The sequence below is a fragment of the Rhipicephalus microplus genome, chromosome 6 (assembly GCF_043290135.1).
Source record: "Rhipicephalus microplus isolate Deutch F79 chromosome 6, USDA_Rmic, whole genome shotgun sequence".
Classification (NCBI taxonomy): Eukaryota; Metazoa; Arthropoda; class Arachnida; order Ixodida; family Ixodidae; genus Rhipicephalus; species Rhipicephalus microplus.
In genome coordinates, this window is record NC_134705.1 from 173,578,309 (window position 1) to 173,604,263 (window position 25,955).

The 25,955-nt window shown below is 48.4% G+C and overlaps 1 protein-coding gene across 8 annotated transcripts in view; it reads right to left on the reverse strand.

Moving 5' to 3' along the window:
* The window catches only part of LOC119167044 (heterogeneous nuclear ribonucleoprotein L), a 137,096-nt gene that overhangs the window by 91,360 nt on the left and 19,781 nt on the right, over positions 1-25,955 (reverse strand). For all 8 annotated transcript variants that reach the window (XM_075867032.1, XM_075867030.1, XM_075867031.1 and 5 more), the window contains 2 exons: positions 24,720-24,789; positions 22,708-22,793 (listed from right to left, as the gene is read on the reverse strand). In XM_075867032.1, the coding sequence (XP_075723147.1) occupies positions 22,708-22,793; positions 24,720-24,789 (156 nt within the window). The remainder of the gene's footprint in view (positions 1-22,707; positions 22,794-24,719; positions 24,790-25,955) is intronic.

The following is a 25,955-nucleotide window of genomic DNA, read 5'->3' on the forward strand; positions in this document are numbered from 1 at the left end:
CTCGAACCTGCAGCGGCGTCATCAGCGACTGCGGAAATGGGGAACCATAGGCCCGTATGAGGCGCCTGTACAGACTAAAGCAGAGCCGCTTCCATGAAATATCCCAAAACGGAAATACGCACTTAATGTCACAGAAGAGACAGCGCCAAAACCTAAAACGCAGACGTACAGCGAGGTGAAGAAAATGATTCAAAGCGACATGACAACAGCTAGTGAAGCCTAGCGGCTCTCCAGAGACTATATGCGTGAACTGGTTAGTTAACTATATTGGGTTTAATGGCGCAAAAGGAACTGAGGCTAAGCTGCACCAAACACAATGGTTTTTTTTTTTTTTGTACTAAGCGTTAGGTTGCATGTAATTCTAAAGGTCAGGTAAAAAGCTGTTTTTTTTTTAAAGAATTGGATGACGTGCATCATCTCCCAGAATTAGACTCGGGTGATGGTTGTGAGTGATGTGTGCGTGCCCAATCCGAAGTCCATGCGTCAACTAGTGCGCGTTCGCTAGTGTTGTGAATTCGTTAGGTCAGCACAAACTCGCCAAGCTAAATGCACTGACAAGAAGCTACCCCTCAAGTCTTCCCCTTAGACGATACCACTCAGTTCGTTCAAGCTTACGTGGGCACTTTGTGGAAGGTCACTACAAACTATAGCCAAGCTAAATGCACTGACAAGAAGCCACCACTCAAGTCTTCCACTTAGACGCTACCACTCAGCTCGTTCTAGCTTACGTGTGCGCTTTGTGAATGCATACCAAATTGTACACATTTCCATCAACTTTTCCTTTGTGTGTGTGTGTGTGTGTGGTTTGAAACTTCTATTCCACAACAAATGAAATTTCGAATCGAATTTTCGCGGAGGTTGAGGCAACGAGAGCTGCGATGTGGGCGAATTTTCAGAGCTCCGAGCAACGTTCAAAAGCAAAGGCGACAAACAAAAGCGCGCGAAGGTGAGCGCCCCAACATCAAACCGGGTCCGACCAGATTCGGACAGAATTTCCGGCCGCAAAAAAAAAAAAGAGGTACAGGAGATGGAAAAAAGCTGTTAGAAAATCGAATCAAAAGCACGCGCAATAACAAAAAAACAAAACCCATAATAATTTCGACTGGAATGCATTTCCTTTGGTGCAAGACGCAACCCGCGCTCTTGAGCTTTGCGCTGTATACCCCTCCTGTGCCAATGTAGCACTCTAAAAAAAAACGCAATAAAACGCCTTGTCAATCCGACAGAGCGAATCTCGCGAGCTACGCCAAAGCCACGCACGACTACACCTTCTAGAAGGATTTGAGAAAAGAGATGCAGGCGAACCCTAAGTAAAAAAAAAAAAAGTAACCGAATCAAAGCCGCACGAACCACTCCGAACTTCACTCTTGCGTTCGTTGTCACGCACAGAGCCTCGTCGCAACGAGTCGAGGAAGCAATCCCGTCATCCATTAACTTCGGAATACGGGCACACGTCGAAGCCGGCAGCGCCACGCAGTGAACCCAACAACCAGGAGACGTCGAATAAAAACAACGCGACAAAAGAAGGAAGGAAAGGTGGGAAAATCTCGTTCCGAACACGCGCTCGAAAACGATTTTCGAGAGCCGAGACATTTTTTTTTTTTCCAGGGCTCTCTCCGCGCCACAAACAACAGGTCTAACGCGAAGCGACGAGTTTTGAGTCGCCGACTATCAGGTCGAGAGTACGCTGGGTTGCTTTGAGAGAAACAGGGGACCACTGTCAGCCGTTGTGAACTACACTAGCGACAGTAGAAAAGACGCCAACATGAGCTCTAGAAGTCCATATTGTCCACATTTCATTGTGTTCTAGTAGAATGTAATCAGATCGATTACCACTAGACAAGCAGTGCTAAGACGCTACCATACAGCGAAAATACCCCTTGCCACATTTACGCAATAATACTGAAAATGGCTATGCCTAAACTGCGATTGCACGTTTTGTACATTGTTAATCGATTACGCGGGACAATGCCTTTTCACGTATCCTGCTCCCGCAAAAAAAAAGAAAAGAAAAAAAAGATAGGCTACTACACTGCCGTTTATTATATACCGCGACAACATAACAATTACCCACCGAACGGACTGATACATAAGTCACTTTCATCCCTTCCTCATCAACAGACCAGTGACGGTGCGATGCACTCGTTGCTGAGTATGGGAGACATTGTGGGTTCGAATTCAGGAAAACTCCCAAGCATTTCCCTGAGGGTGAACATGGTTAAGTGCGAATACACGGGGTGATGCAACGAGGGGTATTTATTAATTCGCACTATTATATTTATTAATCACACTATGGTGCCTTTATGGTGTAATGGTTCCTGGGAATCGCCATTTGATCACACGGGGGAGTTAGCGTTAACTCACTGGCGAATGCCAACGGATTTTAACTTTACTCCCCCTCACGACCTGCTCTCGACGGAAGACCGAGAGAGAAGGCGGGCGCGCGAGAGAGAGGGGTGCGCGCGCAGCTGCAGCGAGCGAGGAGAGCGGAGGAGCGAGCGAAGGGGGAGGGGGACAACAGCGTCGCGTCCGTGGCTTATTCGGTAGAGCGTCGCGTTGCGGCCCACGAAGTCCTCTTTCTTTTAAAGATAGAGAGAAGACTGCGGACGCCGCCGACGGCGGTGGATGGTTTGGGGTCGCTTATAAAAAAGTGTATTCACACTTAAAACGGTTGCGTCGTGCCGTAGCCCGATGGTGACCCACCGCCGATGGAGTCGGTGTGAGCGCCCACGCTGTCCTGCGAAGTGGCGGTTGATTGGTCCGGGGCCAGAGGAGCGATCCCGTGCCTGCCCGAGGGCTGCTCGCTCGAATATGCCAGCTACTCGGACAGGGAAAGTATCCAACCGTTGCGTCAACTGCAGCAACGATCGATGCAGTCTCAACTCTGGTCGGACACAACCGGGGTCGCTGCACCCCTGCGGGAATCTTCGCTTCAGCACTCGCTTCCCCGGGTTGCTCGGCGATGGGACCTGCAGGGGGCCAGCCTCCACACCACTCCTGCTTCTCTCGGCTGGAATATTCACCTTTTTCACGTGCGACTGTAGCGCGCAGATCTGAGGCACCCCGCTCTTTCATTGAAACATTGCATGTTCAATGTTGAACAACAGACCACAGCATTAACTATTTGGCAGGACAGCTTGAGGCGTCGTCTTGCTGTGCATTTTACTGCAATGAACTTCCAACAACCGTTGGCTGAATTGAACGTCGTCTCTCACTGTAAAAGAGCGAACCTGCGAAGCCGAGAATACAACTGTCTATTGCATCGAATGGCCCTAGTTTCCGCGAAGTGCACTTTATACGGAGCCAGCGCAGCACGGTTGGAGAGGCTAACACGGAAAAACTTGACTGGAAAAACTCGAAAATAAACGAGATACATGAAAAGCACGAGCCCCAGACAGGGGCAAAATGCGCACACGAAGTGGTCCCTTTGAGACGAACAAAAGACGGTTTTAGTCTGCACTGCGTTACCATCGCAAGCTCTCAGAGTAAAGGAAAGCAAAAAAAGTAAGTAAGCAAAAAAGAAACCAACGCAGCAGACGCAGTTACTAGTTACAATTAAACGTCAGTGCGCAGACACGAAGCACAGGGAGCAATTCAACGTCAGTGGGCAGAGACCCGTGAACAAAAGAGGAGACTAGCCCAATCGCGAACGACTACAAAAAGAGAAATACAAAAAGCTGAAATGAGTTCCTGATGAAGGTTACAAAGGAGCACCAAAGACAAACCGCACCAATCCGAATACAAGCACCGAGTAAGACACGAGACTGGCGTTGTTTAAATGACGAACGAGACGGGAGAAAAAAAGAAGCGACCGCCAAAGTGACGCGCTATAGTGGAACACCACGTGGAATCTGGCAGACAAAGGCACCGCGATTAACGAGTGAAGCATTTTTTTTTCTTTCTTTCATTTCACCAAACTGCGACACTCCAGAAAGACTACGCTGCATGTCAAAGCTGCAGGAGGGTGCAGTGGCGCGGAATCTTAATTACTGCGCCCAATACGGTGCGCCACCAGCTTTTTTTTATTTCTTTTTGTCCCTGGTAATGCGGCTAAGACATCGGCCGACCGAGCAAAAGCTGCGTGACTCTGCGGAGGTCACATAGTGCGGATACCCTAGGCCCTGCTGCGCGACTAAAGGGCAAACAAGCATTCGCTACGACGCGTAATTGAACAAAAGAATGCACTATCCGAAATCATGAGTCACACGTCCTCCCTTTATAATAACGCCCGTCAGTTACAAATGTCACCAGGCTTAAAAACAAACCACGCAATTCACACGACAGAGAATCAAACGAAGACAGCTCAAGTTTTCGGAAGTGACAAACCGCCTACGCGTCGGCAACGCAGTTTTCCCCCCGCGCAATTAGCAGACGGCTTCACCGCGGTACACAACTGTTTGCAACGCGTTCTACACTGCGTTACACGGCAGCCTAACAGTGAAGCACTATGGTTTCCCCTAGGAATAGCGACTTGGTGCATCACCAATAAGCATGCCAAGCTCGGCTGAACAACACAGCGCCTCTTCTACGAAGTAGCGTTCGCACTCTATTCTGCGGAAGAGACGTTCTTCGGTCGGAATACTGCGGGCAGAGAAGAGGCGTTTATCACTCAGCAAAAACGGGTGCACTACTTCTAGGGCTATTCCTTATCGCAACGATGCATACGTACATGTTTTTTTTTTTCACTTACTCCCCTTTCTACAAATGATTTTGCCGAGTCTAGCAATCAGTTCGTGTGACCGATGCTCTTTGCCGTAGCAACCGAGATTAAAAACACAAAACGCTTCTATTTAACTTCACACCCTACTGGCCAGATGAACTAGTAAGTAATCATTTTTTTTCAATCACACGCATCTGTTTTCGCAACGGAATGTCACAAACAACAATAATGAAATTTCTTTCCAAGCGCACGCACACGATTACTAGCCCCAATCGATAGGCACTTCTAATAAAACAAAGCCATATTCGAAAAATCGGTGTATCGTCTTTCGCATGCTCGTTTCAAACATGCATCCTCTATCCGTCTGAGAACACCTATTCAAAACTACATTTCTGACACTGATGTTAATGAGTAAAATAATATTTACGTCAAGCACCCTGCGTTTTTGCCCACTCCCGCCGTTCATGACACAGCCTTCCGAACTCCCGAAGTTTAGCTCCCAACACTGGCGCGTAGTTCGTACAGCCTTTCGATTAATTCGAAACAACGTTGCACGCCTACGTTCACCACTGTACGGGCGCCAACTGATCGCCGCGTATCGATGCACAGCTGTGTAGTAGCCTTTCGAGTGTGCTGCACGGTACTACGCCACCCCGAGGGATGCAGTCCTTCACCCCCACATACCGAGTATAGGGACCATTATGCATGGCGGCGCCTGCGCGTTCCATTCTCCACGTAGGCGGCTAGCTAGCATTACAATAAGCCGGATCGAGCGGGGGGTAGGAGGTAGAGGGGTTGTGGTGGTGCGTGTCTGGAGCCTGGAACGAGAGCGAAGAAGCATTCCCCCCCCCTCCCCCCCTTTTTCACCGCATTGTTCTCGCGGAAAGAAAAACCGCCCGAACAGGACGATGAGTGCGCGGACAGAGGGCACCTGCAGTACAATGGAGAAGAACGATTTGTTTTGAGCCAAAAGCGTAGATGACCGAATGGCTGCCTCCGCGAGTCACCGCACGAAAAATGTATTTCTGGGCGACGCCACCGCCGCTACCGAGAGTATGATCAAGGCGGCACATACGGGCGACTGCTCTCCGCCGCAGGCCAGTGTCGCGCTCGAAGCGCTAAACTTGAAAATCAAATTTACCTTAATTATAAATTAATCATTACGGTTGATCGTTCCCGAGCGGCGACCCGTAGTGGAGGGCCAACCGTATTTAATTTGCAAACCCCGGTGTTAATTAAAGCGCAAACTGCTCTGGTTCGCGTTCAAGTACACAAGTTCAAGTACCCTTTTGAAGTGAGAAGGGCGAGGTTTTAGGCTCATTGGTTTCGCACGCTCGTGAAACTGCGCTGCAATTACAAGGTAATCCAAGCTAAGAAAGACGCAAGGAACGAGAACTACGCCACGAGCGCAGCTCAAAAGCGTGGCTGCTGCAGGTCACGAATCGAACCCCCCGACTTCTACACTCTTAGGCAAACCCTTGCTAGATGATGATCGTGATTGATATGTGAGGTTTAACGTCCCAAAACCACCACGTGATTATGAGAGACGCCGTGGTGGAGGGTTCCGGAAATTTCGACCACCTGGGGTTCTTTACCGTGCGCCCAAATCTGAGCACACGGGTGTATACGACATTTCCGCCTCCACCAGAAATGCAGCCGTTGCAGCCGGGTAGTCAAACCTTGCTACAACACACGCCAGTAGACAGGAAATCAAGTCAAATTATGACTGCTTATTGTCAACTATGCGGCTCCGTAGCCGTGTCCCAGAGTAACCGGCCCAAATCGAAGTGGCCTTCAGAATAGGCGGGACAAGAATTATCCAGGACTTCCGGGCTATAGGTACGGCCTGCGGTTACGCGTGGCATTTCAGTAGGCGGCCTGGCCCCGACGCGGTTGCGTAAAAAAGAGGCATCATTTTACATTATTTGTCCCGTTCTCAGCGGTAGGGCGCGATTCCCGTTTCGTTCAGGAACTCCGCCAGCCTCCTGGGAGCACTGGTGGACGAGGACGGGACGGAAAGAGTAGGTACGCTGGCGAGAACGACGCGGCGCAACGACCCACTAGATACGCATATTCGAGAGGCCTAGAACGCGCACAATGGGCCGCCACCGCGGGACCGTTCTTTTTCAAGGCCGACTTTAATACCGCGCGGCAACGGCCGCCCTCCGACCAACTCTCACGAACGACGACGACGCGGTACGAATCGACAACGAAGGCGCCAAAGGAAACTCGACCACCGGGGCGCGGAACCAGCCAAGTGGCGTTCGCTACAGATACCAGTCGGCCTCGGTGTGTCCTATGCCGACGTCTGTAGGCATTGTGCGGTGTAATTAATGCTAACTCAAGATAGAAAGAAGGGAAGGACCAACGTAGGGTTCGCACGTCTTCCTACTACGGGAAAAATTCCAATTCAAACGGAAGAGCTCGCGATGTACAACGATCAGATAAGATAACCAACACGACGACTCGCGAAACTATACGCGCCGTTCCTCGTTCGCATCACTTATCGGGGGCTCAATAAGTTCATTACCAATTTTCTAGGGGGCGGAACTACGCGGGATTATACGACGACGAAGTCGCCCTCGACTCCTCCGAAGCGGCACAAGGCCAAGCTCAAACGCGCCTGCGACCTATATGTACACAGCTCTGAAATGACCGCGATTACTAATAAAAAGTAGTTCTTGGCAGAGAACTACCTTCAGATTGGGTGCTCAGAATTAGGTGCAGGTTAAATAGTAACCTTAGAAGGTCGAAATTCTCGGTGCCCTCGACTGCGAATAAAGTTCACGACCAAAACCACTGAAAAGTTTGCGAGCTTGTTTGACAACACCGTTTCACATAACTAAGTATGAGCAAAAATTGGGTGTCATGGCCATTTCGGGATGTACGGTAGTGGCCCCTGCACGTAAGTGCTGGTGAGGAAACAAAGTGGCACAGCCATTACGCAACCACTCCGTCAAGCCATTGAAAAAAAAAAAAATTAAAGAAACACGAAAGGCAGCTACCATGTCGCAGTGTAGTGGAATCTGCTTGGACGCGCGGATTTATGTACCAGAACACAAGACATATGCAGATAGCCTTCGATACGGCCGAGGTTATGCTTAGATCGTAACGGGGCCCCCAGACAGCCTCGAAGGAGTTCGCAAGCGAGAGCCACGTAATGGTGAGTACGCCTCGATGCAACGGAGGCCAGGACGCCTGCCGACCAGAAGGTCGCGGGTTCGATTCGGGCAGCGGCTGTCGCATTCCGAGGCCCACATGCAGCGCGACGTCAGTGCCCCTCAGAGAACAGCAGATGGCCGAAATTCTCGGAACGCTACAGCGTCCCTTGTAGATATATCGTGGTTTTGGGACGTAAAAGCCCATGTGTTATTAACGAAAACAACGATGCACAACGGACAGCCCCGCCGCGGTGGTCTAATAACTAAGGCACTCGGCTGCCGACCCGCAGGTCGCGGGATCGAATCCCGGCTGCGGCGGCTTCATTTCCGATGGAAGCGGAAAGATAGATATGTGGGGTTTAACGTCCCAAAACCACCATATGATTATGAGAGACGCCGTAGTGGAGGGCTCCGGAAATTTCGACCACCTGGGGTTCTTTAACGTGCACCCAAATCTGAGCACACGGGCCTACAACATTGCCGCCTCCATCGGAAATGCAGCCGCCGTAGCCGGGATATGATCCCGCGACCTGCGGGTCAGCAGCCGAGTACCTTAGCCACTGGACCACCGCGGCGGGGCGATGGAAGCGGAAATGTGTAGGCCCGCGTGCTCAGATTTGGGTGCACGTTAAATAACACCACGTGGTGGAAATTTCCCGAGCCCTTCACTGCGGCGTCTCTCGTAATCATATGGTGGATTTGGGACGTTAAACCCCACATATCAACCAATCAATCAACGATGCAGCGGGCAGCATACGAATCCCACTGCACTGGTCAGTGGTCATTCAAACTTTCGAAAACGTGCTGAGAACATAACCGCGCTCCGCTGTGAGCGATGACACGCGATGTGTCGTGCTATTTCCCTCCCAGTCATCGTTTAGTCTTATCGAGATTTCAGTTGACTTCCCGCACACCTGGAACATTTATTCTCCATCGGTTAAAGTTGAAACAAATCGTCAATGTCAATCTTAGGCTTTTCTACGAGTTCGAGTTCGTTATTACGTATACAAAGCACACACCGTCGTAAACGTGCGACGCCGCTTGGGGGAACTCGTATTCCATAGGCGGAGAAGCGGTCATTTCCGACGTCCTTTCTCCCTTAGGGAAGTCTACTATGAGTAGATTTACATTTCAGGTGGTTAGAAGGTTTGACCGTGGATAACGGGGCTAACTGCTAATGCAGCTCTCTCAAAACTACGTCATCACCTCAACTGCAAAGAAAGGCGCGGCCACAGCCCAATTTCACGCACTGGCGGATGTCCCATCGAGCCTAGTGCGAGTTGCATCCCCCAAAACTCGCACCCGGGGCCCGAGCACAGACACAGGAGGGGCAATGCCATTCCCGTTCCGCGGACGCAATACTCTCGGCAGAGCACAGTCGAGGAAGACAGCGAAGAGGGAAAGGGGGCCTACTGGAACGCGTTTCAGCGCGCACACGCGGCCCTCGAAAAAATGGCGCGAACTTTCTCACGCTCGGCGCAAGGATTAAGCGATGCATGCATGCGTGCCTTCGCGCATGCAATAGCTGCGCGGCGGGCCCGCCATGACCCGGCGGCGTCCTTCGAAGGAGTTAAAAGCACCGGACTGCCGTCGCGGAGCGCGAAATGCGTTCGGGCGGTCGTAATGTCAGGGCCGTGAATGGCGGTGGTGCAAAAAAAAAAAAAAAAAGGCACCCAATTTCTGCAGCCCGGGTAGGGAGCACGGCGCAGTGCCTTGTGAATGAGCCCAGCAATCGAGAGAGAGAGAGAGAGAGATAGAAGCCCCCCCCTCCCCCGCATGCATGTAGAATTCGGTTAATGCGCGTGGTAGGCGTTGGGACTATATAGGCCAAGATATTTGGCGCCGTTATGAAAGCATTCCACCAGCCTCTTCATTGCACCGCTGCACCGGCGAGTAGCCTTACTGCGCGAAGAAAGCTCTCGACGGTTATCAAGTTTGAGTCGGAGCATAAAAAGGCCATGGCAAAAATTCAGATGACACGTTCGGAGGTGCGCACGCACCTCCGAACGACCCAGGAATCACGGTGCTTTGGCCACTTAAACTGCCCCTAGATTTAATGCACCACTACGGCGAAATGAACTAGAACGAACTCGATCGAACAAACGAATCGGTCCACGCAGGAAAGTGGATCCCCAAATACGACACCAGGATTATTACCCTGCGCCGAGAAAATCGCGCGCGCAAGGCCAGTACGAACCAGCTTCGGCGCATCTTGGCCAAAGTTTCGAGGGATCAAATACAAGCGTAGTTATATAGACGCAGTATATAGGCAGAATTAGCGGACTATGCAAGTATACACTTCAACTCAAGAAAACTAAAGGGACGTGGACAAGCTTTAATTAAGCGCGGTACAGGCGCCTATAGTGGCCACGAATTCTCGCCGCCACTTTCAAAACAAACACGGCCCACTCGACGAATTAAAATACGGTCTCCCTAGCTTCCTTAAAATATTTTTGCCGGGCTGCTTAGTTCACAATCTTAAATACTGGACAACGCGCATTCGACCCAGGAGAAAGATAAGACGGATGCACGAGTAGGGCACCTGCATTGAATCTAATCTATGAATATTCTAAGATTCGTTATTCCTTCTGCCTCGGTCAGGAGCTCGTAACGCCATATCGCAGCGAAATATCACAGCATATATACGGAGCGAATGACGGCGAGCGCGGCGAAGCGACAGTCCGGCCATGCGTACGGACGGAAGCACGGACGGACGGACAAAAGCGTACACGCACGGACGGACGCTTCGCCCCGCTCACCATCATGCACTCCGTGGATATGCTGTGAAAACGCACTAAAGCCATCTGTTAAATCATTCCCAAGGACATGCAACACACAACGCCATCTATTGAACAAGTCAAACTAGAAGTGGCGCGCCATCTATTGAACAAGTCATAAACTAAAAGTGGCACGCCATCTATTGAACAAGTCATAAACTAGAAGTGGCGCGCCATCTATTGAACAAGTCATAAACTAGAGGTGGCTACATACTACTACTACTACAGAGGAGAGAACGACCCACGGCCTAAGGAACTTCGCCTCTAAAAAAAGAGAGAGAGAGGATCACGAAAACGCCATCGCTACAAAGCGCGAGCAAGCATTTAAGGACACGCGGGCACGTTTCTTCCGAACTCGTTAATTTCTCCTTCCGGTAACCACGTGACGCGTCGTTCGCGAACATGCACGAGACGGCAGCTGCACACTTCACGTTTACAACTACAAGCTGCGCCGCTCGTCTCGTGAACAGGACCGACGAAAAAAAGATTCACGACCGTTGTCAAAGTGGTGGTATACACGCACGCCCATTCAACGCGCGTGCACCCACTACGTTTAGGCAAGCGGAAATTTGCATGCGCTTCAACTGAAGATAAAAGAGTCAGGAATCGCGTGTAGCCGTGTACAAGAGGTGGTTATAGCGAAGCAGCTCATTTGCAATTTCTTTTTTTTAAATATACACTAAATAGAAACAATGACTTGACTTATATTGACAAAGTGCATTTCTATAAGTCTAATGCCTCATCATAAGTTCCTTATTCGCGAGGGAAGAAAACTGAGGTTGAAGTTTATTTCTTAGAATTTCGTACCGATATCTCCGTGCGCGACGTCAGACATTTCAAAATGTATCTTTCGTATCTTCGGGACATTGACTCGATGAAATTTGCCGAGACTTTCTCTGCTAGGTCCATGGCACCAACAGATCATAATGCACACCGTTTATTATCGATTATAGCCTACTTAGAGACCCAAACTCTAAAATTTTACGACGTCACGGTATTTCGTTCGCGTATTTCAAATTGGCACGTGCACCCGTATTTGTTTTTTTTCGCGCCTTCTCTCGCTAATTAAGCGCGCCTTCTCACGCTAATTAAGTGCTAATTAAGAGGGTCGTGCGTACAGTGTTGAGAGGTGGTTATAGCAATAGAAGCTGATTCGCATCTGGAGCATGAAAGGTGGCTATAGCCCAGCCGCTTATCCTCGATTTCTTCATTCATTTCTCGTATTATTATTATTATTATTATTATCATTATTATTAGCCTCCTCATTCAATTATTTCTTGGCTGTGGCACGTGATGTGTTTACGGAAACGAGGCAAAAGACGCATGCACATGGGCTGCGCTCGAATAAACAAACTCGTCGTCGAACCTCTCGAGTCTTCTGTCTGGGACGTGCCCGGCCGTGTTTATTTACGCTACCCGGGCGAAGAGCGACGACGAGGTCCAAATAAAGAGAACCGCACGGGCGTTCGCGAGGTCTAAGAATCGGTCTCCTACCGCCGTAGCCACGCCCGAAAAGGCAGCACGAACGGACTGCACGTAGAAATAATCGCAATCCAGCCAACATGCCCGAATGCGCAAGGAGCCGATGAAGAACAGGTCGAGAAAGAACGCGACGCGCGTAGCTCAACCTTTCTTGCTCCGCGGCACAAAGCCACACTTGTGCCGCGGAGCAAGAAAGGCTGTAATAAAGAAATGGGTATAAAAATATGAAACGAAACGAACTGTCAGTAATCGCCTAGAGCTCGTGAGCAGCTGTTCTTACAGAGGTATTAAAGAGAAAAAAAAACGCATTCTTAGTAATCGCAATGCTCGTAAACGGCTGTTTTTTTCGAGAATACCCTCGAAAAGCGCGCGTTTGCCTTTCACGTCCTGGCCAATCGCTCGCTCGCCCGCCCGTCACTCTCCAAACTTTCACATCTGCACAGGCCTTCCATTCGATATGGGCGCCGGGGCCTTTTAATGGCACGTCAAATAAAACATCCCAGGTTACAGCGGGCACATCTAGCTGTCCTCGTAGAAAAGAGGGGGGGGGGGGAGGGGGCAGAGAGACGCTATGGCAAACTAGTTCAAGTAAATGAGAACACGTCGCCGTCAACAGCCCCTTCCTTCCCAAGCGCGCAATTAACTCGCGTTTCATTTCAGGGGCGAAGCTCCTTAAGCCGTGGGTCGTGCGTCGTGCGTCGCCGATGTAGTCAGTAGTAGTAGTAGATATCCACCTCTCGATTTAGTCCTCAAAACGCCCGTTGGATGGCTGTGTACTTGTACATGACGAACATATAATAAAAATGTGCGAGATGGCGGTACTTGGAGTGTTGTTCACTAGATTAATCGACGGAGAGACGATTCGCTGTTTACCGATAAAACCCACTAAAGCTTCGCCCCCCACTCATCATCATTCCCTCCGTGGGTGTGCCGCGATTTTTTTTTTATTTCCTCTGTGGCGGCGTAGTACGCGAGAAACAGGCCACCGACGAACGCAAATCAACAGAACCCTTTCGAAGTTGTACCGACGGACGGTATTTACACACGCATTTTTTTTTCTTTTTTCAATAATTCACGTTTTTTTTTAGATCACTGGCTATACGATTAAACGGTCGTGTCGTCGTATCAGGGTTTCCCTTCCTGTCCCTTCATGTTACCATACTGCATTGTCGTCTGGGTACAAACGCATGCCTGTCGCTCTTGCCAGTATGAACTGAAGCTCTAATTCCCAGTATGGAGATTGCGCAATGCAATAAAAAGGACGAAAGAAGGTTCGAAATAAAAAGAAAGCCACGCATGTACACGATAAACTTCGTTTGCCCCTATTTTTCCGATAGGACAAGGTCTCTCAAATTCATTTTTTTTTTTCTACGCACCGTACACCCACATAATAGAGAACACGCGCACTGGCGAGGAGCACGACCGTTAAACGAGGCAACGACTGCCACCTCATCAAGTCCATATACAGCCGCGACCTCAGCCACGAGCGAACGCGCCTAATTTACGACATCCAGTCGTCGTCGTCGTTGGAAACGGGGTCTACTACTGCGCAGAATGGAGACGGCGAGCGGACGTCTCAGAACAGCGCGGCAAGTGCCTTGTAAAGGGGATGGATTGCTTCAACTCGCGATAAGCCAATCACGAGAGAAATCCACGAAGCGGGGGTAGCACAGACCAACGCCAAGTGAATGGAGATTAACGGTAGCGCCCTTTAAAAAAAAAAAAACGGCCTGGGCTCTCGTTAACTTTGCGACGCTATGTTTATTGATGCAATAAGACAAAAATGAGAAATTCCGTATTTTTAAAAAATTCGAGCAACGCCCCGTACAGCCCGCGCCGACAAATCGTGGAGAACCACAGAGAAGGCACGCTAAAGAAACAGAAAGAAAATAAAGTGCGCTCGTTAACTTGAAGTTCGGAGTAAAAGGTTGATCACCTGAAAGACAATAGTGAAGCGTGTGCGGCTTAATGTGCCGTGTTTATCTCTCTTCCCTCCTCTCTATCTTTCATCTCCCCCATCCCCCTCCCATGCGCAGGGCAGCAAACCGGCTGTCTATAGACTAGTGCACCATCCTTCGTTCTTTTCCTCATATTTTCTTTCCTTAGCTCCTTGTAAACAAGCGCTTGTGCACAACACGTGTGCGAACCGGCCAACAAGTGCACCGAATTCTCCGAAGACAAGGCCGGGTTTCGACCCTGCAGGCGTGACGACATACCCCCGACATCGGTCCGTAATCTACTCGGGAAAAATTGTTGGCGACGAGCGAGATTATGGCAACGATGCATACGAAAACGCAATCACAAAAAAAAAAACCGGCCACACATGTAAATATAAACGCCGCTCGCATCACACACAAAGCGGGGACCTTTCAAGTCACCGAGTTCGAATCGAACGCAAGGGGGCTTAATTAGTAATCGTCACCGACACCACTTGTTTTAAGAACGCACTCACAGTAACCTTCAAATCGTGAATTGTAACAATGGAAATTATATTATTATTATGTAGTATTTTATCTTCAATGTATTGTGGTTGAATATACCTTTATTTACTTTGGTGTTCAACTATCCTACCCCCATGCCCTCTACAATGTAGCCCGAGGATTTCACTAATAAATATTTAATTAATAAAAGCTACATTCGCTCGTTACCAGACGATACCTCCTGGAGTAGTTGTGACAGCTTTCATTTCTTCTGTTTTCTTTTTGTTCCCCCACAGCGTCGGAAGAGCCACGCAAGACAAGTCCTCGCACAGGTCCCTTCCTAAAGTCGTGCACGCAACTGCCACGCGAAATGAAGTTCATCAAGCAGCCGTCGCGCGCCTAGTAGCCCTTTTACTATTTATCGCATACACTTCCAGTCGCTCGCTCGATTCCGAGGCCATTCTCTGCCGCCTCACAAGAGCGCGCGAGATGACGAGGCTGCTGCGAACACCGAGTGACAGCCGAGCTGCTGCTGCTGCTGTGCTTCAGAAGGAGTCGCAACTGTTGCCCATAACTCAGCTCGCTCGTTACCTTTCCCGTGGGTCGGACGTGATCAGCGCCAAGCGCGGTTGTGTCAAACACAGCAGCTGGGCGTCTTACGCTCCATTCTCCACCAGTACGGGGCAGGCTATTATAAAATAGCCTGTCCTTCCCTCCCTCTCTTCTTAATTACTATTTCAGATGACGAGCCCTTCGTTAACGATTCTGGTTCGCATATGACGATTCCTAAATAAATACTCCCTGTAACAATATATATACACCGCACATGCAAATAAACGTGTGCCGTATGACCCAGTCGATATATATAGACATTCACCTCCCCAGCCCCCCACAAAAAAAAAAAAAAAACCTAAAAGAAAGAAATGTTGACCGTGTCGTGCTAACATACTTCTACCTAAACCCCCTTCCAATCTGGAGCTGACCGAGGACTCCTTCACGTTATACTTTGTTTATACGCTATAACAAAGACAGAAAAAAAGCAGAAAACGGAGTTGCCTCAGGAGCCCCGAAATTAAAAAGAAGTCTTCACCCCTTACACATGCTCAAAGTGCACTGGAGCAATATCGCACTCTCTCATCTTCCTACAGTAGCTAACGAAAAAGTCTCGCGCACAGGCAGGTTATCATACAGCGGAAGGGGGGGGGGGGGAATCATAAAGAAAAGAGCCCACGCCGAACAAGATGGCACTAAAGGAAGTCGAGTCATAAAAACAGAGACGCCCTCGTAAACGAAAAAAAGAAACGAGGAGGTTGACACGGGGCTCTGCAGACATCACTTTCGGGCTCGCTCGAGTAATTACCACTTCGTGCCGCAACGAGTAACTAATAAATTTCTAACGCGGCGACAGAGAGAAGATCGTAAAAGACGCGGTTAAGGTGGAACCAAAGGCTCTTTTTACAGCCCCTCCCCCATTTTCCGTGCACACAAATAAGAAAAAGGAAAAAAAATTACGCATATCCACGAAGTGATATGCGTAGATTGATGGGGCTAGGCTAGGACTTGAAGGCTAGGGCTTGAAGTCCAACTAGTTTAGAGTGCGGACGCTTTTTCGCAGATGTTTTTACATCAACTCTTCTACTGTGCACGGCACCCGGAAGGATCGCAGCCGGATGGACACGCTCCAAAAAGGAAAAAAAAAAAAGTTATTCACACGACTGCCACGAGGGCATCCAGCGTGCGCTATAGAACACTGCACGAGCGGTTATCAACCACGGTCGGAAAAAAAAAAAAAAGAGGAAAGAAAACCAAGTAGATGACGAGGGCTCTAAATACGACGCAACTGTGTTTGTTTTCTTTGACGGCAAGAACGCAACAAACGAAAGCGCGAGAACGTTTCTTCAAGCCATCCGTGCGGCTCGCAATGCGCTTAATTGAAACTACGTCGCGAGACACGCGAAAGGCCGGTGATTTACACCGGCACTCTCAGCGAAAGTGCCGAGCGCCGAATGTTACTCGCGACCCGTTCTGAAACTTCGTCAAGTGGACGGAGGAAAAAAAAAGGGGGGGGGGGGTGGCAGAATTACTCCTAAACATCTGTATCACTAATTACTTTTTTCAGTTTTTCGAAATGTAGTTAACTTGCCGTACAAACTACAGCTGGCAGAGGGTTGTGTAATGACATCGTAAAATTTTTCGAACGCAACGACATCGTCTTGGCCCGAAAAGGCTTCGAGCTGGCATGCTGCGCGGATTTTCTGCATTTGAGTTAGCACACTCAGATCAGCTACTCTTCGTTACCTTTTTTTTTATTATTTTTGCCAGCTTTGTATATCACGCAGGAACATGCTGTAATTAAGTCAAAAGTAATTGGGAAAGTGACGAGTCCTTTTCTTAAACAACTCACTTGAAATAATGAGTCACAACAAATAACCAATTACTGTCAAGTCCCAGAGAGGGACATGTGGCGTTAGCGAAGTTCACTCGGCCATACCAACGCTGTCTCAGTTCTTTAACGAAAGAAAAAAAAAAACTAACACGCTCAAAAAAGCGCACATGTGCGGAGCTCCAGTTTCGGCTTTCTGGTCAGCTACGGAAATGTTCCACTGAGCTAGCTTTCAATGAAGGCAAGCTTGTACATCATAAAAATAATGAAAAAAAACAAGGGAACAACGGGAAACAGCAGTGGAAAGAATCTGACAGCGGCAGGGGGGGGGGGGGGGGAGGCAAATATACGAAGCTCGTATAATACGAATTAAGACGGAGTAGCGGGAGAAAACAAGAACGTGAAAAATGTTAAAAACAAGAGAAAAAAGTAAAGTGCCCTACATCCTCCAAAGTTCACGGTGGCTTCGTATACAGACTAACCCGCCAGCAGAAGCAGGAGTCTAAGCGAGTGGGTAATTTCACCGGAAGCGAGCAGATTCAGTCGTTCCAGTGAAAACTCCCCATGAAGTCCCCCCCCTTTCCACCCCCCAACCCTTGTTGCGGGAGGCCGATTTTGCGCCGTAAGCCTAGTGAAATAATAAAACAGGTACACCCACTCTGGCCACAAAAAAAAGAAAAAAAAGGACAAACACTGATGGCCACTACGTAGGACGCATTGCGTGCACACTTCAGACGAAGAAGTAGTGAGATGGAGTCCCGTGAGCTAGAGACACCAGTGGAGAGCACAGCCCGAAGAAATGGGGGGAAAAAGAAGGAAACGGCACTGTCAGAGAAACGACTCTCTCGGACGAGAGAGGGACGGAACCGAGAAAGACGCGGCGAATCGTTGAGCGAACGCCTGCCGGCCCGGCGACTCTTCCCTGGGGCGCGCGAATCTCTCGGCGCCTGCCGCAATCGGATTCCACCGACGCGTTTCGCAGGGATCTCGGCCACCCCGTGCCACATCCCTTCGCCAACCCCACTGCTAGCGGGGTGAAGCGAGGCGGAAAGCTAGGGTGTCGATGTTGGCGAGACAAATACGCACATAAAAAGGAAACGCTCAGAATGTGCCGCTTAGGACGTCTCGCGGGAATCTCTCAAAAAAGAGCGCGGGGGGGAGGGGGGCGCCAGCCGGAGGGCGATTATCAAATTTCAGCCTCCATCGAAGACGCGATGTAGCTACTACATGCGCGGTCACGTAATTAACGAGATCGATGGCTTCCAAGCGGAAGAAATGGGTAGCATCGCTCTAATGACGTGTGGACGGATGAAACTTGCGTGACGCAAATCAATCCGATTCGCCCGGTCCCGAACGGTCGCCGTTTTTAATGAATTTCTCCCTTCCTTGATTGACCGGCTGAGTTTTTTTCCACGCATCCATCATCGCCCTTGGAAAACTAATTCGTTGCCTTCGTGAAACTTCATAGGTATGTGGACGGCGGTAAATCGGCAGCCGCGTTCGCTTGGCGGCACACGCCGACGAAAAAAAGAACATCTCTCAAATTTTACGCACCGAAACTATCGATTGATTACCACGGCACGGTGTAGTGGGAAAAGTGCGGAAATAATGTTGAACACATAAGGTACCTTGACGTGCAGTTATTCTCAAGAATCTCGGAACTATTGGATTACCCCTTTAACGAAACGAGGACGCAATTAATCGATTAACCAACTAATCAGCGAACGAACTCCCACGAAGGTGAACAATCGCGACTGTGACAAGAAGGGCGGCAAGGCAAAGCTCCCCCAACCCGCTTTAAACAGCGAAGCTGTTCATCGAGTGATGCCTTGTCCGGCGAACCGAAAATATCCGCGTAAGCCACTTTGCGTGACAGAAATTGGGGGGTCGCGTCTGCGGTTTATGACCAAACCTGTCCGCGTTCATTATCCAAGTTGATTTAGCAATGCATATGGAAATAACCGAACGTCACCTAAATAAAGCGTGGACTTTCGCGCCTAGGAGCAATCCCCTGCTAATTTCGTTTCTTGTTCGCTTTTCTTTATTTGTACATTTGACATTATTCCACCAACTCCGGGAACCATGGTCTGCGGCTGCATGGACCACGGTGTCACGGAAGAATAGAAAATTTAAAAGCCGCCCCACCCTCTGCCCACAAAGCAGACGCATTAAATGCCCGCGTGTGCTTCTGCAACCTTAACGATATGGCCAATAATGCATGCACGGACACTGCACTGCACGCGAGAAAACGGCGGAGAGTCTCTCTCGCGTCGCAACAGATGACCACCGTTACGACGCGCGCTGTCAACACGGCCGAGCCGGCGTTAATAATTAACAAACTGAATGGGCGCGCGGCCAGCGAGCTACGGCGGTCGTGCCCCCCCCCCCCCCCCCCAAAAAAAAAAAAGAAGCTATCGCCCAAAGAGGTTACTGCACGCTAGAAACTCGCAGTAAGGGTGGCTATGGAAATAAATCGATAAAACTGCCAGACACGTTATACCACGTTATGGACCAACTTCTAATATATTATACACGGAGGACGCGTCGATGCCGAACATCCGCCCTACTTGTACACAGCGGCGGATGCAGATTAAGGGAGGACGATCTCCCCCTCCCCAAAGTCTGTGTCAGCACCCCCCCCCCCTCACTATGCTTGTAGTCCTCCTCGTATCGCTAATAAAACACAAATGAAAGAAAAAAGAAGAAATCACAGTGAAGACACATAATCAATATTTATGTTATGAAGGGGTTTTTTTTTTCGCTAACATAAAGAAAAAGTAATGACCCCCCCCCCTTTCCGACCCCCCCCCCCCCAACCTCCTCAAGTGAGTGGCTGGATCCGCCCGTGCTTGTACACTACACAGAGTCCCACTAGTCTACATTACAAAAAAAAATTCGTAGCGTAAAAACAGTAGCTTAGCTTACACGCCAGAGCTGCAACAGGGCTGGAGGTTGTTGCCAAAGTGTTTAAGCATTCATACTACACCGTGGCACGCGCGCCGGAGACAGAACCAAGAGAGTTGTGTGCCCCTCTTCTCCGCGGCAGTAAGTTTCCTTTCCCGTCCAATTGAATTAATTCACTATTTCATAATTAATATAGCTGCACTGAAAGATACAACACCTCCTATACTTTCCTGGACTTCAAAATGTTGCGCAAAAAAAAATACAAAGATGGGGAGGGGGGTGGAGAGGAGACAGGTAAGGAAAACCTAACCGCGACTGTCTTTGCACAACTAGTCCTACAAAGCTGCTAGATTTGACTAACGAGAAATCCTGCGGGGACGTAATAGCCACGGAGTCGGCACAAAAAAAAAAAAAGCTAGCACCGGGAAAAAAAAAAGACAGAAAAAGCTAACAGAGAGCCAGTCAGAATGAACGACAGCCCCTTTTAAACGACGTCATCAAATATTCACAGCCCCAGCTCAAACAGCGCACTTAACGCGCCGAAAAATCCCAATCCCCCGCCGCAAAACAGCGTATCGTCTGCTAGAAAATAGACCCCCCTCCCGATCGTTTGTCGTCTGCTACGCGTTTTCCGCTTTGTTACTTCCCTCGTTTAACTCAGCCAACGAATGCGCGCAAAGAGTCGACTTCACAACCTCTCACGGGTCACGCCAACACGGGCACGACCGCGTTTAACGACGCGGAATCGAGGGAAGTTTTATTACGACGCGAGATTTAACAACCATGCTTTCCTTCTTCCTCCCTCACCCAATCACGACCTCTTGAAAAGTCGAACGAGACTGGTGTAGCGTTCTTTCACGTCGTAAGATAAGAGTCGGGCGCCGATCGAAGCCGTTAATATTTGCATTCGCGAACTCTGCTTTTGAAATTTTTATCGAGCGCGTCTTTCCGGAATCGCGAAATTGCTGGAAGAAGAAGCCGTTGACACGTAACGCGGTGCTTGAAAGGGCGATGCTGACTGCTGCTCTCTGACGACAGCTTTTTCCTCGGTGTTTACGGCCGTGTCGTGCATAACATATAGACCAGCAATGCACAGTCACTAAATCCCGAACTCTTCGCTTTCTTCATACGCGAGCTTCAAGGGCGGTGCACAGTTGGATTGACCAGGGTTTCCGAGGTTCATGGGCCTTCTTGCGATACTACAAACCGCAAAAGTTCCTCGCCGTTCAGTGTACACTGTTACTCGGTAGTCACGATCATAAATTCACCCTTCCGGAATCAAGATGCAGCGTCTGCTTTGCGGCGCCAAGTCGAGGGCGAGTTCATTGAAAGAGCAACGGATTTCATGTTAGCACCTGGGATCGACGTGGCACCTGGAAGAGCAGTTCCCGGCTTCTACGAGGTACCGAATTACAATTAGGTAGTCACCTTAAATATCCGTGAAAGAACTTTTCCTTCGAAAATGTGTCACACACAACGTATGTGCACGTCAAAAACAAAATAAAAAAACTTCACCACACGAACGCGAGTCGTGCATCGTTCTCTGTTCAACCCGACCAGGACCGACGGCGCACGTCAAATTAGAACAATGCCAGCGCAAGGACCGCCCGTGAAGGACCGCTTTCTTTTTATCTGTTCCCGCTCTCTGCAGACGTCGAACCCCCCCCCCCCCCCCCACACACACACACAACGCAGCAACCCCCTTTTTCTCTTTTATTTACGTCTTGCCTTCTGCAGCTCTAAAGCACGCTGACATGCGGCCACCAAGCCGCGCCAGGCTCGTTTCGAACCACCGGCCATGCCAAAGCGCCATGCCTGAATTCTTGCCCGGAGTGCCATTCAAAAAAGAGCTAGTGGACTACATCTCCAAGTCCGGGTAGAAAAAAAAAAAAAATAGGCCTGTCACTGTCGGCAACGGCAAAGATATATAGAGAGAACGGGAAAAGCCGCGTCCGCGAGGAGCAGAAATAAACTCGCGCGGCCGCGAACACGCCAACGAAAGAAGCTCATGCCACCGCCGCCACCCCACGAAACGATTTTTTTTTTTTTTTTGCGAGGCCACCGACAGCGTAGCGGCGCGCCAACGAATCTACGAGAAGCAACAAGATCAAAGCAAGAGGCGCGCGCTCGCCGGAGCCACCGCCGTGACGCCGCTTCTTTCCTGAACGTGCATCACATTCTTGACAGGCGTCGTTCAAAGTCCACGGCTCTCCCAGTACACAACGAGCTCTGAGCGGCAAATTCCTCATCACGATGCGCCGTACGCCGCCGACCTCACCTTCGGTGTCTTCCTTGGTACCTACCTACCCGTTGATGCGGTGGGCTCCTACGGCGAAACGGAAGTCTCAGACTGCACAAGATGCCAGGATTTCGGAAAGCGAGAATAGTTTACGCGAACAAGTTTTTTTTTTTTAACTTTCCTAGGGAACAAACGAACGAGCGCGCCTCGAAAAAAAAAAAAAAACGCAGTTTTTGGCAGAAGACGTCACTCACTGGCATTCGCCGGAAGAAACGGATGACAAAGGGCGTTCATCACCTAGAGCGCCACTCATCTCCAAATCACCTCAAGAAATCATTTTCGACGAATCACTTCCAACGTCGTTTGCTCCGGCGATGAGTAGTGGCTAAAAAAACCATGGTTTATAGTTAATAAAAAGAAAAACCATGCTCGTCCCGAGCTTACAATAAACAGTCGAGAGTAGCCGCAGTTGGTCTTTTACTAGGGCAGCAGGTCTTGCAATCTGATGTTAGCGACTGAACGTTGCTGCAAAACACTTGGGACAACCAGCAAATAAAACGTCATACATAAAAGCAAACCTTATACCACTTACCAGGTAGTTTTGAGCCAGCCTTGATAGCAACGCCAGCGATGGAGGAAACATTTCAAGCGAAAAAAAAATGCGACCGAAAAAAAGGATACTCGACCATTGCTTGGACACCATTCTTCTTGAAGATCACTATTCTCATGACCTTGCCGCTCGGAGTGCAGATGGTGTGGATGACATCCTAGGGGAAAAAAAAATTATAGTAGAAATTCAAGTAAAACAATGAAATCGCTGTTAATGATATGCCAGAAGTTTTTTTTTTTTTTTTGAAGGTGTGGGAGGGAGGATGTCCATGGGGATGCTAAAAACAACTCATTTGACAGGTACACACAGTCAGATAAGCTACACAGAACCCAAATAAGCTAGAGGTGAAGACAACACTGGAACCGACGACAGATGAGCAAAAATAAGTTTAAATACAAAAGAAATGTTCAGATGATAAACCATCTTTTATTTCTTGGCGAGATCAACAAAATGGTCAAGTTTACTATTACATGAGGAGAATCGCGCCACTCTTTTCTTCTAAGGTTGCACGGCGGGCTTATTGGTTATTCATGTTGTTCGAGGTATAGTGCATCCAGGACGGGACAGAGAAGAAAACACAGAACACATACAACATTTGTGTTCTGTGTTTTCTTCTCTGCCCCGTCCTGGATGCACTATACCTCGAACTATCTTTTCTTCTGTTCCCAGATGATCTTCAAAAAATTAAACACTTTCTATATGAACAATGGTAAATGTAGCCTTTCACCAGTGCGGCATTTCTTATAAAACTAAGGGTTCTATTACCAATCTATGGGAAAGTATCTTTTAAACAAAGCTTTGTGCCGTAGGAATGCCCACTGAAAGTGCTCTACTGAAATCAAGTAAACACATTTGTTTTTTTTTTTAGCTACACATGCTGCACAAACTTAATTAGAAGTTCACACAAGGTAAAACAAGCAGAAAAAACGTAAATCTACGAAACCCAGGGAATTCCAAAGTTACAGGAACACCCACAGCAATTTCTCACGTACCACTAGTACTGTGGTTCTGTGCAACAACTGCAACAACGACAAAATAAGAGCACCCTGCACAAATCACGCAACACGACAGGCAAGCGCCTTTCTCGCATACTCCCCTCACCCAATTCTCTTTGGAAATTATTTCACTCAAAAGCTTTCATACGTGCACTTCACTATGCAAAACTTACTACAGCAATCTACAGTTTCCAGGCCGTCGCGCAAGAGCGCCTCTTGTTCCACAACAGCCGTAAAAACAAGTCCACGTGTCACTTCCATTTCTCAGACTGTCCTTCGATGACACGTGCTCTAATGAACCCAAGCTACACGTCATCACAAGTGGCATAAATAACTTCTGCCGTAGGCACGACCTTCCTGAATAAGCTTGTTCCAGAAATAGATGGCCGCCCGCGTGCAAACGAGGTGCGAATCAATGGAGAGAGTTCGAAGAAGCTTGACAAAGGCGCATGCACAAAAGACAGCACAAATGAACTGCTATTCACACTTTTTTTTTGTGCAATATGTACTCTAAGTCAATGCTGCCACGCGCTAGTTATGATTCCCAGTTCTGAAAGCCGAAAGATTTACAAGAGGTAAAGAATTCGTCAATAAATTCACGAATAACATTTGCATGAAAACAACGTCCATTCAAATAAACATAAAAAAATACGGGGAAGTAAAGGGCTGGGAATGCGGAATATGCGTACAAATCTGTGGTTGCATCTTGCAAAGCATTTATACATAGTATCTCATCTCAAACATCATAACTCTGCAGAAGTCATGTTCTTGTGCCGTTAATTTGCCAAAGAGCTAGAGGATTCACGGAAAGGTGCCAGGTGTGGAACAAAATTGCTACCGAATAAAAATAATAGGCACTTGCACGAAGTTCACGGAAGTGGCAATTGACCTATTCTCGACAAAAGCCTACGAGCAAATCTGTACGGGCAAATCGCGTGCTTTATTATAACGCGTGTTTTGTTATAGCTTCGTCCTGCGAACAGATGTTTGCAGACATCATCGAAGCAAAGAGCCATTTTTTATCAGTCGCCACTTTTTGAAATACTAACAAACTTTAGTTTCATAATTAAAAAGAGGCCTGCCCTTACCACTGTGATGGGGTAGGCAGGGTTCAGGATGGTCATCAAGAGCACATGATTGGGTTTCTCCTCCTCTTGGCTGTGACAAAGCAAGAGAGAAATTTAGCGAAAATCGACAATTCTCGCTAAGAATGCACCTTCCTAAAGGATGTGTACGCAAGATATGACCCATGATTAACAAAAACTAAATGAGAAAGACAAAAATAAACTAAAAAGTCTATTAACAAGAAAGTTGGTTGATACACTTGCACCAAACTACATTAACATAGAAGGCGAGAGCAAATTTCTACATTGGGCTGCGACATCATTAATGCGCCTGTTGCGTTTGTTATTTTGCCTCGGACAGTGGTGCATTTGCACAAGTAGACGCTTCCTGAAAGGCACGTGCTGTAAAAAACCAAGACTGCATCCTGGACGAGTTGGCACAGATTCATCAATACGGGCTAGAATGGGCAATGGCAGGATTTTGTCTTGGGAGGTACAAACCCTCGCCTAACTGTGCAAGGGTTGGGCGAGGGAGCACCAGTGTAGCTTGATGAGGGGAAGGGGGGCAGCACTGCTTGGCTTGAGGGGGGAACAAAAAATGCCAGCTGTGTATTTACAAAACATTAAGGCATAGTAGTTAGGCTTCAACTACAAGTCTACTGCCAACCATCACCATTATTAATTCAGAACTTGAAGATAAAAGTAACTATCTTCAATGTACGCAACTAGTATTTACTTCTCCAGATGCGCATGCTTGTGGTAGTCCAAAACGCCCAGAAACTCTAGGCTCACTACTTTCAAAGAAGAGTAATGTGTCAATTAAATGAATAATTATGTAATTAAAATTCCACAATATTTATTTCATTTACTACTTAAAATGTTAGACTGGGCAGCACTATGCCAATAGCCAAAATTTATATTTGCAGAATTTAACTAAAATAAACACCCCATTTTCGCATAGTGAAAAAAGGCGCTGCCTTGGCGAAATGCGTACACAGCACGACCACTCATGTAATATCTTCGTTCAGACGTGACCTCGCTTTACTGTGTGTATCATGCTGACAGCACAATGTAGAGCAGATGTTAAAACATGAGCTCTTGAGGAAGAAAGCTTTCATTTTACCAGATGCTTGCTGACCGACCTCAATAATTTACGATTCCAGTTGGCATCACTGGGACTGAAAGGGTTACGTCAAATAACAACACTACGTAGTGAATAAATCCTTGTGCATTCAAGATTAATGTACAGCACTTAGATGT